The sequence below is a fragment of the Bubalus kerabau genome, chromosome 20 (genome assembly GCF_029407905.1).
Source record: "Bubalus kerabau isolate K-KA32 ecotype Philippines breed swamp buffalo chromosome 20, PCC_UOA_SB_1v2, whole genome shotgun sequence".
In the NCBI taxonomy this organism is placed as follows: domain Eukaryota; kingdom Metazoa; phylum Chordata; class Mammalia; order Artiodactyla; family Bovidae; genus Bubalus; species Bubalus kerabau.
The window spans coordinates 32,284,403-32,307,500 of record NC_073643.1 but is presented as its reverse complement, the minus strand read 5'-3'; the positions used below and the strand labels follow the sequence as shown (position 1 = coordinate 32,307,500).

Genomic DNA, 23,098 nt, shown 5'->3' with positions numbered 1-23,098 from the left:
ATGTCGAAAGGTGAAAGGAGAGACTTTAAGGGGGAAAAAATGTTTCTTGGTACCACCTGATATTTCTTTTTCTCAAACCAACTCAAAAAGGCGTAAGGGGGAAAGTCAATCCATAAACATATTAAGCTCGTTGTGCAAAACTCCAAGACTTGTCGCCTGGGAACTGATGGAAATTTTCCTCCCGCACCCCCCACCCTCGGTTCTGGAGATTGAAATGCAGAGGCGAGAATGGTTATTTGCATATGCCCACCTTCTAGAAGCTAGTCCCCCTCCACGTGCTCTCCTGTACTCACCAGAGGTAATTTCACTGCAGAACGTTCAGGCGTGCAAACCCAGAGCCACGAATAGGTTTCGAACAATTTATGATATCCGGACTCCTTCGACATGTATTAGCATATACCTGGTTTCTTTAACATACACTTTGTTTTTCCAAAACCACAAACATCGGTGCTGGAATTTCATGTGGAAGCGCTTAAGGGGCTGAAAGTTAACACCTTTGTGATCCTTGCAGCCTCGCGGTGGCTGCGGAAACAAAAGCCTCTTTGTCGAGGCTTTCTTGAAATGTTTTCTTAACATGTTCCAAGTAGTTTTAGGCCGGGAACTAAAGTAAACAAGATGTTACCATGATAAAAACACTTGTGAAAACATCACAGAGCAGCACTTAGGAGTTTCTTGCACATAAAACTCTTCACAGTTTTCAGAAGTGAAATTCACAGGAAAAAAATTTTTTTTTCGTTAAAAACTGAATTAGCGATGAAATGTCCTCTACTGTCTCCAGCCCTCAACCTTTTTGAAAGGGTCAAAGTTCCACTGCTGGGCATTTTCTTGTGACATTTCCCTTCCTGTCTTCTCCAAGAGGACACATAAAATTTATTTTGGCTTTAAGAAGTAATGTACATCTGACTAACGTGTAAAGGAATTTGGGTTTTGATTATCTGGCATGGTGCTTTTCTTCATGAGCAATAACCAAAAGATAAAAACAAAAACAAGATTTCCTTCAAATGGCTAGTAAGCAAGGACCCAAATTATACTTTTTCCCAAACACACATGAGGGCCTGGTATTTGTGGAACTATGGATCTGTGTCTGATTTTACCCTTCAAGTCAGAAGCAGGAAAATGTGGTCATGATTTAACCTTCATATCTACTCCCCACCTTGCTGAAGAATAGTATGCGCCCTTTTTCAAAGAGCAAAGAGGAAGAAGTATAGATTCCTGTTTTTATTGGTGAGGACTCTGACTTCAACCTAGTTAAAAAAGAAAAAACAAAGAACTTGATCCATGAGGGGTGTGGACAGGAGCACACTCGGAACTTTCACCTATCTGGATGGTACTGGGCTTGTTTTTGTTTTTCTGTTATTGGAGGATTCCAAGCAATGCAGGGCTGGCGGGCTGCAGTGAAGTTGAGCATGGGTACCTGCTGGTATCGGCTTTGTCCAACAAACACAACCGTCACGTGATAACTCACGGTTGATAGAATAAAAAAAAAAAAAAAAAAACAAAACACTCAAACTGCAACTTGTTTTGAGAAGAAACAGGGAAATAAATGCACACAATAGACTGGGTATCTGCTGATTCTGATAAAGCATCCCTCCTTTGGCTGGGAGGGAAAGCCAACAGGACGGTTATTTGTACAGTATTTATCTTTGAAATCAAGGGCCCTGTGGTATACCTCACCTTGGGAACAAACACTGCGGAATGATCACAGAAGAGTGTCAAATCTCTGTTTCTGATTTACCAACAGTTATGATATTTTTTACTCAGGAAGAGGAAAAAAAAAAAAAAAAAAAAGGTCTCATTCTGAGACCTGAAACAAGCCAGGAGAGCGATGCCCAGGGAATGGATGTGGCTCAGCTGAAAACATAATGACACCAAAGAGAGTACCCTAGGTCAGAGGTCAGCAAACTGGTGCAAAGAACGCAGCCACACCCACTCCTCACACAGAGTCCTATGGCTGCTTCTGTGCCCACAAGCTGAGTGCTTGTCTCGGAGACCAGGTGGCCTGCGAAAGTCCATCATATCGACTATCTGGCTCCTTTACAGGAAGAGTTTGCCAGCCCTGTCCGACGATCACCTTTGACTGTGTAGGACACTCTACTGAAATTTATGGTTAAGGATTATGTTAAAGAACAGTCTCTTCTGACATATTAAAGCTCTGCATAGTCACAACCTCTTCCCTAGGTACAAGGTCAGAAATGCTTGTAAGAAAGTGAAACTGAAAGTTGCTCAGTTGCGTCTCTTTGTGACCCCATGGACTATACAGTCCATGGGATTCTCCAGGCCAGAATACTGGAGTGGGTAGCCTTTCCCTTCTCCAGGGGATCTTCCCAAACCCAGGGATCGAACCCAGGTCTCCCTCATTGCAGGTGGATTCTTTACCAGCTGAGTCACAAGGGAAGCCCAATGTTTGAATAGCTTCAATTATTTCTCTTTTTAAAAATACACTTAAGTAGATGAGAAAAGAAGTACTAATATTTTTCGACAGTGCCTGCTACGGACCAGACACCTAACATGATGTAACTTTTCATTCTCCCAACCCTAAGAGCAGTTATTATCATCATCCCAAATCACACATGCTTATCCTGAGCTCAAGTAACACACTCCTAGCAACTAGCTTCATGACCCATTCTGCCTTTCTTCAAAGCTTTCTTTACGCCTATTGCCGTACACAGTAAGCATACTGTTAATAAAATGAACTGCTTCTAACCAGGCGCTATTATCTAACAGTTAACAGCAAGTCCTATGAAGTCTCACTGTCTGGGCTTAGATCTTGACTCCACCTATTATTAGCTGTGTGACCTTGGGAAAATTATTTAACCTTGCTGTTCCTTAGTATCCTTATCTGTAGCTTAAGAGTAATACTGCAATAGTATCACTATAAGGTGGCTGTATTAACTGAGTTATATATGTAAAGCACTTCAAATTATGACTGTTGAACATCTCAGAGCTATACCAGGGGAGTGTAAAATTCAAATTTAGAAGATAGGTGGAGAAAAAAAATCTATGAAGCAACCTCTAAATCAAAGACAGAGCAGGGAATTTCCTGGTGGTCCAGTGGTTAAGACTCTGCACTCCCAAGGCAGGGAATGTGGTTTGATCCCTGACTGAGGAACTAAGATCCCACATGCCATGCAGCATGGCGATTAAACAAAAGGGGGTGCAGAGCAATTGACACTGTGTTAAGTAAGACAGTCTTGAAAATCTAAGACCTCTAGTATCAATTTTCTAAAACTGTAAGAGAATACCTCTAAAGTGGGATCATGGGACTAGGTCCTGCTCATGGGCCCAGGAAAAAGGTGCTTTCAGAGTCTACAAAATCTGGCAGTTTGAGAAGAAATGCTTCAAACATCACTTCCTGATATTGCTGTGATGTCATTCCAAGAAGCCATATGCCAAAGCTGGTTTCACTACAGCCAACATGACCACCCTTCAGACTGAACCAACACACGAAGGACGTGAACTCACAAGAGTTACTTACTTTTCACTACTCTAGGCCTTAAACTGGAAGACTGCTGTGAATTTCCAAGAGCTAAGATACCACTGAGGAAGAATATCAAAATCCTGCATTTGTCATAGACTGTCAATCAATGGGTAAACTTGGGAAAGCATCATGAGAACTCTAAGAACTAGAAGCAGTTTTATTATTCAGCATTTATTCTCCATTTGCTGCTTTACAAGATTCATTTTTTTACTTTTGGGAACCAAGTGTGTCATCCCCAGCCCCCATGTTGCCCCTGGGGGATGAACAATTTATTGCGCTCTGCAGGTCGGCATGTGACTCAAGCCTGGCTGCCTCATTATAACTGGTTCAGAGCTAGGACACCTACTCAATCTGGGCCAACGACAGTCCGCAAAGAACACTTTTCTGGAACTACTGAAAAAAGAGATGCACTCTGGGATCAATCAACTTGTGGCAGGTGAATCTGTCTTCTTTACTTTTACTTGGAAAGAGCCTGAGTAGGAAGTCAACACAGAAGAAAACAGAGCTAAGGAGCAATGAACCCATACTCCAATAACCTTGCTGAAGCATCAGGTCCAGTCACGCTTGCAGCCAGCTGTATTACCAGACCTCCTAGTTATAGGAGCCAATTATCAACCCCAACACCACCCTCCTTTTCTTTGGTTTAAGCCAATTTAAGTTGGATTTCTTTAACTTGCAAACGTAAATATTCCAACAAACATACATCAATAAGCAAGTACTAGGAACTAAAGAGGCAACAGTTGCAGGACTACAGTGAGCATTTCAATTTCTTTGAGCAAACGAGCCATGTCATGTGCAAAACCACACAAAATAATAGAGGGACATGAATGAAAGTGAAAACTAAATGGGTGGTTTCCTATACAAGGGCCAGACTCCTAATATCCTTAGAAGAAAAATGGGCTTTTTTTTTTTAATAGGAATCAAGTCTAGGCTCTACTCTGATGACCTTCAGATCCATTTCTTTAGAAATGGATGTGGTTTGAAAGTGTGTTGTCTTTTCGTGGAGGTATATTTGCACCCCCCCACTATATATATATATACACACACACACACACACCTAACATCAGCTCACATAATAAATGGACCTAAGATCTGAGTGGGAAATATTTTGCCTATTAACAAAAAATTTTAAGTGGTCAATTGGAAAAATGCCCTTTTCCCTAATGACTCTAAAACTGACACAAGTCAATAAGAATGTTGATAGTAATTCTATAGTTCCAGAAACTTTATAAAATAAATCATATTTACAGATGTTCACTGGCCATTCTATAAGGGAGTGAAATTAAACCAAGATATTTATCAAAGTTAGCATTGGTACAGAAAGTGAAACTAGAATTGAAATGTTTCTGCCAAGATCTTCTTCTCATTATCAAAATACAATTAAGCAAGTGATTAGGAAATAAGAAAACAAAGATTCTACAAGAATGGATTTAGGAGAGAACAAGGCCCAGTAGCACTAACTTGAATTATCATAATTGTAAAGAGCTGTTGCTTAATTTAAAATAAAGTATCACTGCTCTTGAGTATTAATATTTAGAAACAATTTTAACTATCTCTTTTCTAAAAAATTTTAAGTACTTAAGTTTTTAATGACCACATAATGCTCTTGAAGTAAAATATTAAAGTGGAAAAGCACCAAAACAGATTCACAGGCTTCCATTCATTTGTTAAAAACATGATATTCACCAGAAGTGCTTGCAGGTAACACTGTATCTCTATGGATGGCTTTATTAACATATTTGTACCCGGGTCCATAAAGATAGATACTGAGATTGTTCTAATAATATAAAGATCTTGCAAAACCAGAGACCTGCATGTAAATCAGCCCACCTCTATTATGGGGCTTGAATGAGACAGAAAAGTCAGAGGCAAAGACTCCCCACTGCCCCCCACCAACACCCAGTTTGCAAACCATCATGCACCTGTATATACAGGAGTTTTATACATGCATATGTTTGCTTGCTGCATGATACACAAATATAGTGAATATAATGCAATATTATACTCAGTCCATACATCAATGATTCAATGATACTACGAATATATTTATGTGATGTCAATAATGCAGGGCAGTTTCATCTCAATATTTTTAAAGGACAAGGCACTGTATATAAAGGAAATCTTATGATGTAGTGCAGAAGCATCTCATTTCGGCTTCGAGAGGGTTAACACACCATTTACTCAAGGGATGCTTAATCAGTGGTATAGATTCAAATGGGATAGCCCAAGTTTCAGCCATACTTTAACTGCAGGAATTAAACTGAATCCTTTTCCCTATAACAACAAGAATCCGAACAAAAGCCAACAGTGATATAGAAAGGTAAGAATCAAATTGGTAGCTTTTCCTGGACGTTTGTAAAGTCAATTGTGAAGAAACAAAGAAGAGGCCCAATCATCAAGTTGTAATTGGCCAGTAATTGACACCGATTTTATAAAACTAGCTAGTGCCTGTGTTATTAATTTAATATGGAGGGATGTGAGTAAAAGCAAAGACTAAATTACTACATGTTTAACACTGGAACAATTTTTACTTAATCACTGTCATTCTGAGAAAATAAGTAAAGGATCTTACGAATAGGATCAAACTGCCCTTGGATATCAATCTTTTCCACTTAACAAGGCAACACTCAATAGATCTGTAAAACTATTCCTATGACTATGCTAGACATGGTGATTTTGAGTCTATCTTCAAAATGGTGGTGTGAAACCCTGCATCAAAGAGGCATTTCATGAGGAAAAGCATGAACAGTGGGAGGTGATGGCTATGTCTAAGAAGAAAGTGTTATCAAATCATTCTTACTTTAGAAATGACTGGAAATCTTCACACACTGCTTCACAGCCAGGCCACTTGCACACACCGTGTCCATAGAGAGGATGGCTATGCGGATGCTCCTCATGCGACAAACTGAAAGAAAATACACAGAGGACAAGAGAATGAATCGGCTGCCCAGAACCATCCCACCAGACATAAAAGGCAAGAGGAGCCGGCCCATGTCGCCAAAATGCAAACACAAACCAGCTCGTGCTTTCCTCTTCCCGTGGAATTTATGAATTACTTTTGCAGCACACTTTACTTACAAAGCAAGAGCTAAATTTCAAAATGTGAACAGTCCAATATTAGAAATGTTACCATCACATTTGAAAAGTGCTCGACAGTCTTTTGTTAAGAGGCAGACCTCTCTACTCAGACTACAAAGGATTTGTTAAAAGGCCAAAACTTTATACCTATGGCTGATTCTTGTTGATGTTTGACAGAAAACAACAAAATTCTACAAAGCTATTACCCTTCAATTAAAAAATACATAAATTTTTTAAAAGGCCAGAACTTACCATTTAGTCTACATAGTGGAAATTATAAACTGTACTTGATTTTGAGATTCTCCCCAGAACATTATAAAATTTTTCTCTCCCTTCTACCACAAAGAGCACCCCCCAAACTGTACAGTCTTTTCACAAGTTAATTTTACCAAGCAGAGTACAATAAAATAATTTAGAATATAGAATGAAATAACTGAGAAAGACAAATGTATCCAAGTAGATGATTAACTTAACAACAACAACAACAACAACAACAAAAAGCTAACTGGAGCAGGAAGATTCTACCCCTACAATGACTGACACCAAGACTGGGAGAAAACTTGGCATGAACACAAAGGGCTTACTCGTCCACTGGGGCCCAATCAATAGCTAATGATTTGGCCACACGGATGCAGGTCATAGGATGCTTTGATCCATGCCACGCGGTGCTTAGAAAAGTGTATCTGCTGTACTTGCTGATGAACCATATTCTCAAATATTTTCTCCGTTAGATTTCTGCATCCAGACGTTTTTCAGACAAATTATTTTTACAGTCATTCCATAACCTTAGACTCCATCAAATAGAAATGTAAAACTAACATTAAGAGTTCCGTTTTGTACTAAAGCACATTCTTTTCAAGGAAAGGGCTATTTTGCAACTTACTCCACTGCCTCTGCCAAACTCTGAACTTCAGGCACACTGAATTACAATTACACACACACATACACACACACGACACACACATGAGGGGCTTGTATTTTATATAACTGCCAGGATGTGTATTCATGTATTTTATCGACTCACATTCATAGAACAGACATACACACATGCCACTTGTCCCTACTTACAATGTAATTAATCCACAGCGAGCATATTATGAACATTTAAACTAAGGTCATTAATACTAAGCACACACCTTAACAAAGATCCACAGGTCTCTTTGTGGCTCTTAAATGATTCACTTGGAAACCTAATATCATTTTAAAACAATAATAAACTATTTTGCCTGACAATAGAAAACGAATCTGAGAAACAACAACAAACAACAAAAAAAAGCAAAAGCCTAAGTTAGGAAAAGCACTGAAAGGTGCCCTCATGGAAGAGAGAGAGTAACACAAGTGAACTAAGGTAGTTACAGTGAGATTTCTAAAGCCCAGCAATAAAATGATACTCTCTGAGCAGGTAAAGGGGTGACATTCCACTGGAATGAAGCAAAGAATGACTACCTATCCATGTTCATCTTCTGAATTAAAAAAAATAAATAAATAAAGGATGGTACAAAACGGAATTAAAAAAAAAATTACTGGCAATATTTAAAATCCAAGAATCCTTCTAAGTAACAAGATCCTCAGAATATCTGAGGGAAGGAAATCATTTAAAAAGAAAACTGTTCCAAACCAATATCTTACAAAGGAAAAAAAGAAAAAAAAGCAGCCCGACCACAATAACTCTTTTCTTTACCAATTTTGTGAAGATTAAAGTATTTTCATAATTCTAAAAGAATTAGTGTATATTTGTTGTACAAACCTTGAAAAGAAAAAAAAAAAATTACCCCTGAATACACACAAATACATTTTTGATAAATTAAGGCATGGAGGTTTGTATTATTCTTTCAAATTTAAGATAATTTTGTAAATAATGTATCTTGTTATCAACTAATTAATCCTTAAAAGCCTTATATATTGATGCATAACAGCTTGTCATATACCATCTCAGGTCAAATTACCTGCCAAAATCAATGTAACATTCCTCCATTTTGGACACTGAGGTTCCCTTCATGTTTCTAATATTTATGAATAATGTCAGAAATAAAATTTACCAGGCCAAACATCCCAGTACAGAGCTGATTTTCACCAGAAGATACATTCAGAGAAATGGAACCACTCTTTGAAATCAGTCCTAAGTTTTAACACTGACCACAGATACTTTATTAAGTAGCTCTTGAGAAATGCTACATGCTGAGTACATTCTTAGTCATTGTACCTACTTTGTGTGATTCTTTAGATTAGAAATGAAGAAACTCAACTAATTTAGATATAAAATTAACCTCACTAGTTACAAATTGCCAATGGTTATTCATCAGTGCTTTGTGGGTTAAGCCAAGAAGGTCCTCAGTTATAGTGTGAAAGAAAGTAACATGTCTTCACTAGAGGAATTTACAACTAGAAATGAAATGCACATCATTTAGTAACTTTACCACTCCCACTCCCTACCCCCCAAAACATCCCTTGTAACCTGAATTATTTGTAATCTGAATTAAAAAACTACTCTCCTCTAAGAATGTACATTTGGTTCAACTGAACATCCTTATTTGAAAGGAAGGATAGATGGCAACCCACTGAAGCGCCACAGGAGTTGACCATTCCCATCTGAAGGCTAAGAGAAACGCCAACTCCTGGCGCGCACACACATCTACATCCACAGCAGGCCTCTTGAAAACGCGCTCTACCTTAAAACTGTATTTTTATCACAAAACCATTACATGATCTTATTTTTAAAAGTTCACTTCATACTGTGTTGGCTCCTCAACTTTGCCCCAACTTCATCCCACACCGAGCACACCCCCACCCTGGTCAACACTGCAGGCGCCCTGGCGCACTGCAGGGCCGTGTTCTCTTTCTCAAGCGTTACTAGTTTACAAACATGGACACAGGCTATCCCTCCCACGGTCATTTGCTTTCCCTATGTGAACACTTTATATTTTATTGGAATACACCTGCTTTACAATATTGTATCAGTTTCTGCTGTCCAACAGCGTGAATCAGCTATATGTATACATATATCCCCTCCCTGGTTAAGCCCCCCTGCCCCTAATCACACTCCTCTAGATCACCACAGGGCACCGAGCTGAGCTCCCTGTGCTACACAGCAGCTTCCCACTAGCTGTCATGTCACACATGGCAGTGCACACATCTCAGTACCACTCTCTCAACTCATACACAACGGACTGAAATAAAGCACCTGGCTTTGCAAGGAAAAAGAACTGACTGGCAGCGGTGCCAGGAAGAGCCTCTCTGGAAAGACACATAAGAAATACTGTGATACTTGTTCCCTCTGGGGCATGAGGGGAGTAACGAGGGGAGTAGAGAAACAAAATTTTCACTGTATCATTTGTATCTTTTGATGTTTTAAATTTTGTGCATGACAGGTATGTTTTTCTGTGCAACTGTTCAATATATGTATAAACACATATACAGACCCACACAAGCCCACATAGAAACATATATATGTATGAAAAAAATCAAGTGCTGTCTATGTGCGGGACTCACTCTCCAGAATGATGCTGGTGTAAGCAAATGTGGTCCCTTTGCTGTCTGTGTGACTAGGTCTTGCTTCTGGCCTTTTAGTCATTCTGGATGAAGCACCCTCAGACCTCACCAGGTGTACCCCTGAATGGGAGCTTTTCTGTTTCACCAGAAAAGTGGAAACAGTTTCTATTCTTACTGCCTTTTGGGCATGCCAAAAGGGACAAGACAGGAAATTGAAAAAAAAAAAAAAATAATAAGAGTATGGCCACTCCAGTATTCTTGTCTGGAAAATCCCATGGACAGAGGAGCCTGGTGGGCTGGGTCGCAAGGAGTCGGATACAACTAAGCAAACACACGCACGCACACGCACACACACGCACACGCGCACACACATGAATATGGAGGACCATATGTGGTAATCTAATCCAACACCCATATTTTCAGATGAGTAAATAAAGTTTAATAAACAAGCATGAGAATTTTTAAACTTGAATTAACTCAGAATTTCATTTTTATGCTGAAACTTGGTGGGAAAATGACCACAACATGGTTAGATAAAGCCTGTGACTTAGTCATTTAAATCAACTGTTCAAAGGGGAGCTCACTGATGTGAGAAGTATATAACTTCTGAAAAACTGCCAAGATCAGTTTTGAATAAATGCTGAATAAAGTGTTGAATAATGGATGAATAAATAGATATATTTGATTTTAAAGGGATCTAAACATGCTTCCCCCAAAATTAACCTTCAAAAGTGTAAGGTCAATTGTTTAACAGATGATGTCTTATTATGAACTCCCAGGTTGAAAATTTTTAGGGGCAGGGATTGCATCTAATTCATCTCTACCTACTCAGTACCTTGCACATAACATGGGTTCAGTTAATGTTAGATGGACTGGTGAATGAACAGACAATAATTATATTATTCTATTTAATTTCTGTGTGGACATATGGGCAATAAATATTTGCCCTTTAAAAAACTTCTTGAAGGTTGGGACCAGAATGATGCTAACTGACTTGAAAAAACAGCATTCTGGCACTTTCTATTATTTAGCTTTATTTCAAATGTATAAAATACAAATAGTACACAGTCAAAAAAGAGGTGATTTAAATTTCTTCTGATAATCCTTGGTATGTAAAAACTAGATATATTTATTAACACAATAATAGTGACAACATTTCAGGTTAGAAAGAATCAACTTGCCACAAAAAGTATAATTACACAAAAATATGTAACAATTTCTAATATTACATAATATTAAATACGCTCTATATTAGTATGATGTAATGGCATCACTGGCATTTATTTAAAACTTGTTTTGGTATTTGTTCTTACTATGTCAAAGTATACCAGCCAGAGCCTTAATTTCAACACTGTCTTTGGCCTTTGATAAGATTTTAAATATTGGTATGGTTTTTCACCGGTGATGATTCACTAATACCTTCTCAAGTTCGCCACTCAACAAAAATTTGAACTAGAATCACTGCTAAAACTAAGAACAACTTCTTACTTCAATCTGTATACTTTAGTGGTCTTTATGCTCTAAGTCCTGTAAGCTAATTTTCCCTGTGGTAACCAAGAAGACTCTTTGAAGGAGAGGAAAAACACAGACACTTCAGAGAAAAGGGAACCCTCCTGCGCTGTTGGTGTAGTTGTAAACTGGTACAGCCACTATGGAGAACAGTATGGCGGCTCCTTACAAAGTTGAAAATAGAGTTAAGATATGTTCCAGCAATCACACTCCTGGGCATATATCCAAGGGAAACTCTAATTCAAAAAGATACATGTACCCCAGTGTTCACAGCAGCACTATTTATTAATACAAGAGCGAAGACATTGCAGAAACCTAAATACCCACTGACAGGTGAAAGGATAAAGAAGACATGGTACGTACACGCAATGGAACACGACTCAGCCGTGGAAGACTGAAATGATGTCATGCGCAGCAACAGGGATACTGTGCTCAAAGATTAGCACAGTAACTGAAGTACGTCAGACAGAGAAAGACAAATATGCATCACTTACATGTGGAATCTAAAAAATTACACAAATGAATTTGTTTACAAAACAGAAACAGACTCACAGACACAGAAAAAGAACTTAGAGTTACTAAAGGGGGAAACGAGGGGGAACGACAAATTAGGAGCTTGGGAGTCACACGTCCGCACACAATATATAAAATAATTGACAAGGACCTACTGTGTAGCACAGGGCATATCTCAGTATCTTGTAATAAACTGCAATGAGAAGAAGAAAAAAGAAAAGCACAGACACCTCACTGTACCTCAATGTCAATTTTCCTGCATGCTAACTTTCATGTCTGTATATGAACTTTCACCCTGTTTGTTTTTCCCCTTTTCCAAATTTCCAAATTTGTCTTCTGTTATTTTTCTCAATTTCTGATTCATCTGCAACAAAAGTCTGCATCTGTGCCCATTAGGGCTTATAACTTCTCCCCTTTGCCCTCACCATCAACCCCAAATTATAAATTGTATTTCATTTCATTAGCATGTTGTTTGACATATAAAGTTCCAGAAGACCGTTAGTCATTTTCTAATGGCTCAAAATGATGGAATACATTTTTCTAAGTTTTATTGAGGTATATTCATATCCCTCAATGAAACTGATGCTGGAAAAGATAGAAGGCAGGAGGAGAAGGGGATGACAGAGGATGAGATGGTTGGATGGCATCACCGACTCAATGGACAGGAGTTTGAGCAAGCTCTGGCAGATGGTGAAGGACAGGGAATCCTGGTGTGGTGCAGTCATTGGGGTTGCAAAGAGTTAGACATGACTGAGCTACTGAACAACACAGTCCATATCCCAGACAACTCACTGAAAGTACATAATTCAGGGAATTTCCTGGGTTCCAGTGGTTAGGATTTGGCACGTTCACTGTGAGGGGTGGGTTCAGTTCCTGGCTGGGAAACCAAGATCCCTCAAGACCCGAGGTGAAAAAAAAAAAAAAGACCTGAGGTGCAGCCAAAAATAACTTACTAAATAAAGTACATAATACAATGCCATATATAAAGTATATAATGCAATATTCACAGAGCTGTCAAAGAATTACCAGAACGTAATTTTAGAACATTTTATATCACACCAGAAAGAAACATTGTACCCATTAGCAGTCACTGCCCTAGTCCCTGTCAATCACTAATCAACTTTCTGTTTCTAGCGATTTGCCTATTCTGAACATTTCCTATAAACTGACTCATGTAGCAAGTGGTCTTGTGTATCTGGCTTCTTTCACTTATCTTGGTGTTTTGAAAGGCCACACTGTAGCGTGTGTCAGTGCTTCATTTCCTTTTTTATGACTGAATACTATTCCCCTGTGTGTACAGAACACATTTTGTTTATCCACTCATCTGCTGATTAACCTTTGGGGTGGCCCCACATTGCGGCTACTGAGGTGAGAGTGGTGATATTACAATTCACATTCATGGACCTGTTTGAGAATATGTTTTCAATAATCGGGGGTGTATATTTTGAGGAGTAGAACTGCTGGGTCATGTGCTAACTCTATGTTTAACATTTTGAGAAACTGCCTGCCTATTTTCCAAAGCAGCTGCCCACATCCTTGCCAATATACTTGCCATCTGTCTTTTCCATAGCCATTCCAGAAGATATAAATTGTTACCTTTCTGTACTTTTGATTTATGCTTGTTTAAAGATTAATGATGCTGATATATACAATATTACTGTCATAAAAAGGAATGAAACTGTGCCATTTAAGGAGATGTGGATGGACCCAGAGACTGTCATAGACAGTGAAGTCAGAAAGAGAAAAACAAATATTACATATTAACTCATATATGAGGATCTAGAAGAACAGTACAGACCTTATTTACAAAGCAGAAATAGAAACACAGACACAGAAAACAAACATATGGATACAAAAGCGGAAGGGGAAGTGGGATGAACTGAGAGACTGGGGTTAACATATATGCACTACTGATACTATATATAAAATACATAACTAATATAGCACAGGGAACTCTACTCAACACTCTGTGGTAACTTAAATGGGAAGGAAACCCAAAAAAGAGGGGATATATGTAAACATACAGCTATTCACTTTGCTATGCAGCAGAACCACACCACTGTAAAGCAACTGCACTGCAAGACAATTAAAAAAAAAAAACAAGGTTGAGGACTCTGATCATTTTTTCATGTGCTTATTGATCATTTGTGTACCTTCTTTAGAGACTGTCGATTCCGACCCTTTGCCTATCAAAAAACACTGGGTTCTCTGTATTTTGGAGCTGCAAGCTTTTTCATATATATATTTCTGCATGCAAGTCCATTATGAGATACAAGACTTGCAAACACTGGTGCCCATTTTGTAAACTGTCTTTTCAGTTTACTGGTGGTATGCTTTGAGGCACGAAAGTTTTACATTTTGATGAAGTCCAATCTTTTTTCTCCCTGCTTTAGTTCCTTGTTGTGCTTGCGGTGTCACATTTAAGAAACCACTGACTGATTCAAAGTAATTAAGACTTCTTCTGTATTCTCTTCCAAGAGCTGTAGCCCTCACATTTAATCGAGTTTGAGTTAATTTTTATATTTTATGTAAGGCAGGTATAGAACTTCTTACTTTTGCATGTTGTTCCAGCCATGTTTAATGAAAAGATTATTCTATCCCAAGTGAGCTGTGTTGGCACTTTTGCCAAAAACCAAATGAACATAAAAGTTCATGAACAAGATTACAGTTTGTTTTCTTTACATATAAATTTTTGTTGCTTCACTTTTGCTGATTTTATTTTTTCCAAATATATTATCTCCATTCTCAAAAGAATTTATGATCATAATTTAAAGTAATTTTGACATCACTGTAGTATAATTTTTGAAGTCTGGCTGGGGGAAGGGAGCAGGGAAAGGAGATAAATTTTAATAAAAATAAAACCCAAGCAACCAAATATTTTGAGGAATGAATGCCTAGGGACGACTTTTGTTCTCCAGATTCTGTTGATCCCTTGGTGTGCTGAAAAATCATTTCAGAATGTACTACTTTGTGGATCTCTCCACCCAACACATGAATGGAGTGTAACAACCTTTTCCTGAGGGCCAGCACTATGCGGAGCGATGGGTATCAGGTGAATAAAGACTTCGTTTCTCATTATAGAAGCGCTAAAAACCAGGAACCTTGCAAGTCATTTAACTGTCCTGCCTTCCAACTCCTCATGTCACAACCACAGGGAATCAGAAGTGATGACCTGTGTTGCTTCTCCCGGGGGAAGGCCCCCACCAAACTTTCACTAGTTATGCAGATGAAAGAGGGTGTGAGCAAAAACACTATCGAAGCATTTTTGCAACTAAAATACTTTGTTTTGTGGAATTCATTTATACTATTACTCTTCTGAGTTCGAGAGCAGAAAAGAAGAGGAGCATTTATAAGATGATGAAGTTCATTTATGTTCATGATGTCACTTTGGTAAATATAAAATTGTTGACAATATATTTAGGCAGAAAAAGTATTGTTCTATGAGGTGGTAAATTAAATTCTTTGAAATATATAATTTATAAATACATATGGATATATTATAATAAATATACACATCATATTGATATTTATGTAAATATTATATGCAATGTATTATATATTTATATGAAATTTTTATTGTATATACATTACTTTGAATTGTATATAAACTAAATTCTTAAAGAAAAACACATTCATGAATGTATTTATCAATTATATTTATAAATATATCTATACATACTTATAAATTATATCATTGTTTACAAATGGTGTCATGTTAAGGTGTGTAACCTGTTATTGATAACCAATAAAATAAATTGGAAAAAAAATGAATAAGGAGTAGTTGCTGAATGAGATTTAGTTAAAGAAATGATAGCTATGTCCTTACCTCTGAGGGAGAGCAGGAAGCTACCTTTTTCTAAAGCATTCCCCATGCCCTGCAAATACACACACCAAAAAGCACACGCACTCCCCTTGGCCACCTACTTTGACTCAGAAGCTGTTCGGCGCTTCCCTTTCCCCACCGGCCACCATCCTCTTTCCCACCATGCTTTAACAACTTACACAAAATCCATCCTACTTTCTTTCTTTCTCTTCACTTCTTGGTTCTTATCACATTTCCCTGCCCCCTACTTTGCTACTCTATCCTACTCATTGAGATTTGAAGTAACATCAAATTTCTTAAGTCTGAATATGGAGTCCAAATTTGATTTTGAATGATAAAGTAATACTTGAAAACAGCATCAGACCTCAGACGCTTTAACACTAATTTTCAAGAACAGATATCAAATATTTGTGAATATTCAGGAAGTCAACTTGAACGATATCAAACTGGGTGAGCTGGCTTTGGGGTGGGGAAGGAGGTTTTTCATCTGTTTAGGAAAGGGAAAATGGTATGTGGAAACAGGGAAAAGGGTGACTCTAGCATTGTATCTGTTTTCCTGGTGCCTTTGTGAAAATGACCTTTGTCCTTTAGCTTTCACTGAGGACACTTCAAGAAGCAGATGGACTGCTTCTGAAGAGATGGGACAAGATTCAGGCCGTGCATTTAGAGCACACTGCCTTAAGTTTTGGATTTTTAATCGTTTCAGAAATACATCATCCTTAGGTGTTTATTAATCAAGTTTCCGAAAGCAAGCTGGCAATCAGTTCTATCATCAAAGAGAATGGTGTTTTATTAAAGCCCATTAAAGGGCCAGCTCTAGAGCACAGAAAGATGGGAACGCTCTCCAAACTGGGAGACACAGACGCTTCTCTCTCTTTCACTCTCCCACGCAGTGAGTCCCTGACTCTTCTTCCCCACAACGCTCATCATCTCAATTTTCTGCTGCTTTTCAGATCATGTTTAATTAGAGGATTTCACATTCCCTTGTGATATGATATTCATGAGGAAAACTTGCAATTGGAGTGACTGTGAATTAGTCTATTAAGTGCCAGATTTGTGCTTTTAAACAATGATGGAGATTATTGTTATTATCTGCTCTCAATATTGTGCCTCGAGAAGTGAAGTCTACCTTAACTAACTTCACATCTGAAACACAAGCTATTGACTATTTACATCTGGGTTTTTCTTTTTCTGGAAATACAAATTATCTTGAGAGAAATATGGGTCACCTTTCTGCAATGGTCCTCAGGGAATGGCCTACTAACATAGTGACTTAGATGAGTTAGAGTGATATACAAATACCCTCACCTCTGTAGGTAAGGGTTCATGCTCGTGTGTACTGGAAAAAAAAAGACTAATATATCAGATTTGTGACTTCTCAGTGATAACTTTTTATAAAACCCATTTAACTTCATTGATTTTAAGAAAAAAAAATAAACACACATATATGCAGGTATGGCAAAAGTTGAAGATGGCAAGAGAATGACTCAAAGACTTGTCACCTGGGATGAAAGGATTAAAACTGGGTCTACAGGTAAGGATACACACTCTTTCCTTTTTTCCAGGGCTAATCACAGAGTAATGCTTCTCAAATTCTATCACAGATGTAAACTGCCTGGATATCTTTTTAACATGCAGATTTTGATTCAGTAACTCTGGGAGGGGACCCAAGATAATACATGTTTCTGTGTGATAGCCTGGACTACAACTTGAGTGCTAAGGATCCAGAGAGTTCCCTGTCCTGAATCTGTCCTAAAAGTGATCATGCTTCCAGAAATACTCATGAGATCTCCTCTCTATTAACTGTCGGTTGAAATGACAACTGCAGATGGGTAGTTCTGGGAAGGGGGACACTGGTCAACCTCACCAAGCAACAGGTACAAACTCACAAACACTTTTGCTGGCCCCAAGTTAAGAATTATATACTTTTTTTTTTTTTTTTTTTAATATAATAAAACAGGTTAAGACTGAAGTCAGCACCAGGAAAAGGTCATTTCCAGTGTTACATTAGCTCTGATCTGTTGAGTCATTTGGCCAATGAACAGTGTTTACCAGGTACTCTATTTATCAGGAGAACCCTGGAGTAAACTGTTGAATCTGGGTTTGACAACAATCCCAAGCCATCGCGGTATCCCTGAACCCGGGACGAGAGGATGTATATTTTAAGTAAGTAGGAAACCAGGATATATTGTGAAAGTAGGATTTCCATCCACTTGGCATAGTACCATATTCAGTCAAGGTTCTCCTCAGTAATAACAGAGAAGTCCTACCAAAATATCCCAACAGATGAGATGTGTGCGTTCAACGATAGCCCACACAATGCCAGGAAGAACAAGAACGCACATTGCTAAAAACTAGCAAATTTAATTTGTATTAGACAAAAAGATATCTCTTCTCTCCAACTCCTGGTTTCACAGATACTGTTTCTTAGGATGAGGCTTATTTTATTTACATTAAAAATGACTCGATTTAAAGAACATAATATAAATAACAGTCAGCTAAACAGAACTTTCAAACCACATCACAGCGGGGCACATACTGAAATGACGAAACTTTGGGAAAATCAAAGTGCATGAAGCAGCCCTCAAGGAAAGGCTGTCTGTAACTGGACTTACTTCCTGAGTCAACAGTGACCCACTGGTAAGTCTCTTTGAGTTTTCAATAGGAAAGAAGAGCCTCAGAGTTATCCTTCATGACCCACAAAAGCCACAAGAGCACAGTGCAGTGTGTCAGATGCTTCGAGGACTAGATCCTACCCTTCAGGACTGGGGGGCATCCTCTGTGTGGGCTGTGGATGTGACTTGTCACGAGCTGCTTTACCAAATGGTAAGAATCTGAGGTCTGGTGCCATGCTGACAGGTCCTAAGTTTGGCAGATACTTTTCCACCATCACCTCCATGTCCCTTTTCAGCTACACTGGGCAAACACACAATCTTGATTTCAGAAGCAAGGGCACAGCAAGACAAAAGAGCAGAGGAGGAGAGCCTGAGTATCAGAGACTGGGCCGGCGTGTTCCGATCAATCACAAACACAGGGCGGGTGATGACAAAGGCTGAATGCCTGTGTTTGCGTGGTGACGAGTGAAGGGATAAATAAAGGAAAAGGACAAGAAGAGGCAGAGGTCCAGCTTTTGTTTCTGACACCCATAAGGGCAACCGTTATCCCAAGGTTGTAAGTGAGAGTTTCCCACTGGCAGTATTAACACTGGGATCTCGTTAAGAAAACAGAATGCTTTCCAAAGAGGGGCTGTGAGCAACTGTGTCAATACAGACATAGGGACCACTAATCCAAAAGATATTAACACCATTAGGCAGGCATGCGCATTATGTCCGTGCAAGTGTTTGCACTGGTGAGTCACAAGGTCTGTGTGGAACCTTGTCCATATGTTAGAGGAAACAAGGAGACCCAGAAAGCCAAAGAACATAAATAAAAGTTCCAATCCTAATTCTTCTCATTTAATCCCTGCCCCTGACATGCTGTGGAAGTCAGCACAAGCATATTCCAGAATCAGAGGAGTCATGTAACTGAAGTATCTGAGGGTCAGATGAGAAAGCAGAGGTGATTCAATGAGAAAGGGAGTTAGAGAAATAAAATGGCTAAAAACCATTAGGCACTGCATTTTATGTTCTCCAGGAATTACTTCCTAATTTACAACATTCCTTTTATTTCTCAGTAGTATAAGATGCTTCATTAATGGTCACTGGATTAAACTCTTCATTGCCCTTAATTCAGTACGTTTTTGTTGTTGTTTTTTTTGGCTGAGCCACGCAGCACGTAGGATCTCAGTTCCCCATCTAGAGATGGAACCTTCACCGCTTGCAGTAGAAGCTGCTGCTGCTAAGTCACTTCAGTGGAAGCACTCACTATCTTAATCGCTTCTCCAGACCACCAGGGAAGTTCCTCAGCATGTTCTATGAAACACTTACTTTGTGTTTAAGCATCATGTTGAGTTCTTAGATCACAGTCTATAAACTTAGATTCCTAAGAAGAGTCATGGGAGGGGGCTAAGATTACATTACCATTTCTGTATCATGCGTTAAGATAATATTAGAACTTTTGTATGAATAGATAATTGTATGCATGTGTGTATATATTTCTCATACTTTAAAATTTTTATACTATAGGTACTATGTTAGGCATGCAATTGATTAAAAGTATCTTTAATATGCTCAGAAGGTAAAGAATCTGCAGGCAATGCGGGAGACCTGGGTTTGATCCCTGGGTCGGGAAGATCCCCTGAAGAATGGCTACCCACTTCAGTAATCTTGCCTGGAGAATTCCATGGACAGATGATCCTCGCGGACTATAGTCAATAGGGTCTCAAAGAGTCAGACACGACTGACTGACTAACACTTTTACTTTTTTAGTAGAAGTGCACACTCAAAAGTTTTAATATTGATGGGGGTGACTGATCAGACACATTTGGAGTTGATTGGTGTAGACTATAACTAAGCTCTCAATCTCTCTAGAAAGGGTCTGCCCAATCCCCCAGCTGAGGAGAAAGAGAGAGAACTGAACAAATGACTGGAACATAAAATTCTGTAATATTTGATCTGGGACTTAGAATATCAATAGGAGCTCAATGCTAAAAGGAACAGGGTAAGCAAAACTAAAGCTCAAAAAGCAATTTCAGGCATAAAATGAATAAATAAATAAATAAAGTTTAGAAAGACAAACCCAGAGTACTTACAAGTGATTTAAAGACCAACATTAGTAATTTTTAAAAATAAATTTGCTCCATAAAAGTTTATATTGGGTCAGTCTTTAGAATTTTTTCTCTTTGAAATGTTAAGTCTTGGCACTTGGACCCAGACTGTCTTCAATAGTGAATAATAGTTACCAAGCTCCCTCCTCTGTCACTTAAGACTTGCAGAAGGTAAGAATGCCATGGCATCAGAACAGCAGTTGGCATGTTCTATGGCAGTGGTTCCCTGAGTACGGTTCTTGGGAACTTGTCAGAGACGCAAATTCTAAGGCCCCACTCCCAGTACTGAATCAGAAACAGCAGGACTAGGGTTCAGCAATCTGCAATTCAGCCAGTCTTCCAGATGATTCTGATGCAAGCTAACGACTGAGAATCACTCTGACCAGAAATTCAAATTTTCTGTCTTGTTTGGAACACCGTAAGTATCAACAAAGGCTAACCTGTTACTCCTATAGTATCTATGGCCAACACGTAGCAACAACTATTAATGGGTTCCTGATCGTCAACGTTTCATAAATTCACTATATTCTGAACATTCAGGCTCAGCAATGACGCCGTGCCAGCCTGACTGTGCTAGGTGATCGGGTCGTGGCAACTGGCAAGGGATACAGAAACGTCACAGTTCCCTGCGTCCAAAAAGTTCACCTGATGCAAATGTGGGGGATGGAAATACAGCCACAACCATCTGCCACTAGTGCTCACGTTTTCCTAGCCATACACTTTATCTCAATTCGCCTATATTGGTATCACTGCATTTATTATTCTGTGTTGGCAAATGTCTGTCTCTGCATTTCTCTCTCTAGGCTGTGAGCTCCTTAAGGGAAAGAAGTATGTTCAAGTCTTCTCTTAATTTCCAGAACCTACAGTTAGTAAATAAAAGCTCAATAAAGGTGGCTTGAACAAACAAATGGCCTTAAAAAACAACCATATTCATTAGTCTTTAATTAATTAAATCATTAAAAACACTTAATGTTCATGGAGGACTGCCTATGTGCCAGAGACTAAAATGCGCACAAACTCATTTCATCGACAAGGCCAGGTAAGGTAGTGTACCCGTTTTGCAGCGGGCACATGGAGGCACATCACGATGAAGCACGTGGAGTAGACTGCCTGTCCTGGAATGCAGGCCATCTGGTTTCAGAGTCCACACTCCTAACCACTGAACAACAAAGCTGCCCCCGCACTGATCGAGGTAAGAGCCACAATCCAGCAAAGCATGTTCTCTTGCTGCTCCTGCCTCAGGAGCTTTGCTTTTGCTGTGTCCTCTGCCTAGAGGGCTTGTCCCTGTCTGATCAAGGGTTATTTCCTTAGAGAGGCTTCGCCAGACCCATGTATTCAAACAGTGACCTTAGCCCTGCTCTTCTTACTCCTTTGCGGCTTCATTTTTTTCCCCTGGAACTTAATTCTGTCTTTTCATTGCACGATTATGTGTCTGTTCTACTTCTCCTCTCTTGCAATGCCAGCTCCATGAGGTCAGACTGTCAAGGTCAGGGTTTTACCTCTCAAAGCCAAGGACACTTGGGTCAGAGCTTGTGTGAAGTTTTGCAGAACAAACGGATCCGCCTCAGTACTGTCTGGTGACTTCTGTCCTGCAAAGGCACACTTTTTTGGTTGAACTTTGGACAAAACTTCCCCATTTATCCTTGTTAAGTTTCTTTTTATTTCTCCCTGTACAATCCTCTAATTTATTCAAACACTACTGGATTATTCCAGCTCTTGGTGTCAATTTTTTTTTCTAATTAAAGTAAACTGCCATTTATTTCTCACACTGATCTTTAACACGGAGACATCTTGTTCTTGTCTTAAATATGACTCATATGGAAAAATGTAAGTTGGATATAGGGGCTCATATATACCAGAATGTTTCCATCAATATTTTAGATATAAAAAGGAGAGACATAACTAGAGATGCCTGTCCAATTCAAAGATCTATAAGTAATCACGGCAGTGGAGTTTTTTAGCCTTTTGGATGTATAACCAGAAATTCCACCAGATGACTAAAATGGCCCCTCTTGAAAGTAAATACCACATCATTTACACAAACACTTTAGATTTCTCTTTCCTTTTGCCATAATATACCTTCAAACTCAACATTCACAGCCAAGCTGTAAAATATACACACAGAGCAGATCCTTCAAAGATAGAGAGCGACAAATTTAAAAAAGAGAAGAAAGAGAAAAGAAAAAAGAAAGGAAAGAAATAGTAACTTGCCCTTAGACAGATTTCCTTGAAGACTATAAAAGGAATAAAATTTGAAGGTCATAAAACTATGTCTATTTGTTTAGGGAAGTCTTACAGGTAGTATAAATATCATCAGCTACAGTTGCTATGAGGTCTGTTTGTTTACCAAACAAGAATACAAATAGTTACACAAAAGCGGAACAAAATTTGGGTATATAAATGGAGAAGCTTTTGCCTTCGGGTAAATTTTCCAAAGTGCTTTTTAAAATGTGACTATTTTTCACCTTCTTCACTGGGAAATTTCTGTTTTCTCGGCTCCCCC

General features: G+C 38.7%; 1 protein-coding gene across 24 annotated transcripts in view; it reads right to left on the bottom strand.

Moving 5' to 3' along the window:
- FOXP1 (forkhead box P1) overlaps positions 1-23,098 on the bottom strand; it is a 714,382-nt gene that overhangs the window by 49,054 nt on the left and 642,230 nt on the right. For all 24 annotated transcript variants that reach the window (XR_008705966.1, XM_055557294.1, XM_055557289.1 and 21 more), the window contains one exon: positions 6,279-6,383. Coding sequence is in view for 23 of the 24 variants with exons in the window: in XM_055557294.1 (XP_055413269.1) it covers positions 6,279-6,383 (105 nt within the window). In the remaining variant the exon portion in view is untranslated. The remainder of the gene's footprint in view (positions 1-6,278; positions 6,384-23,098) is intronic.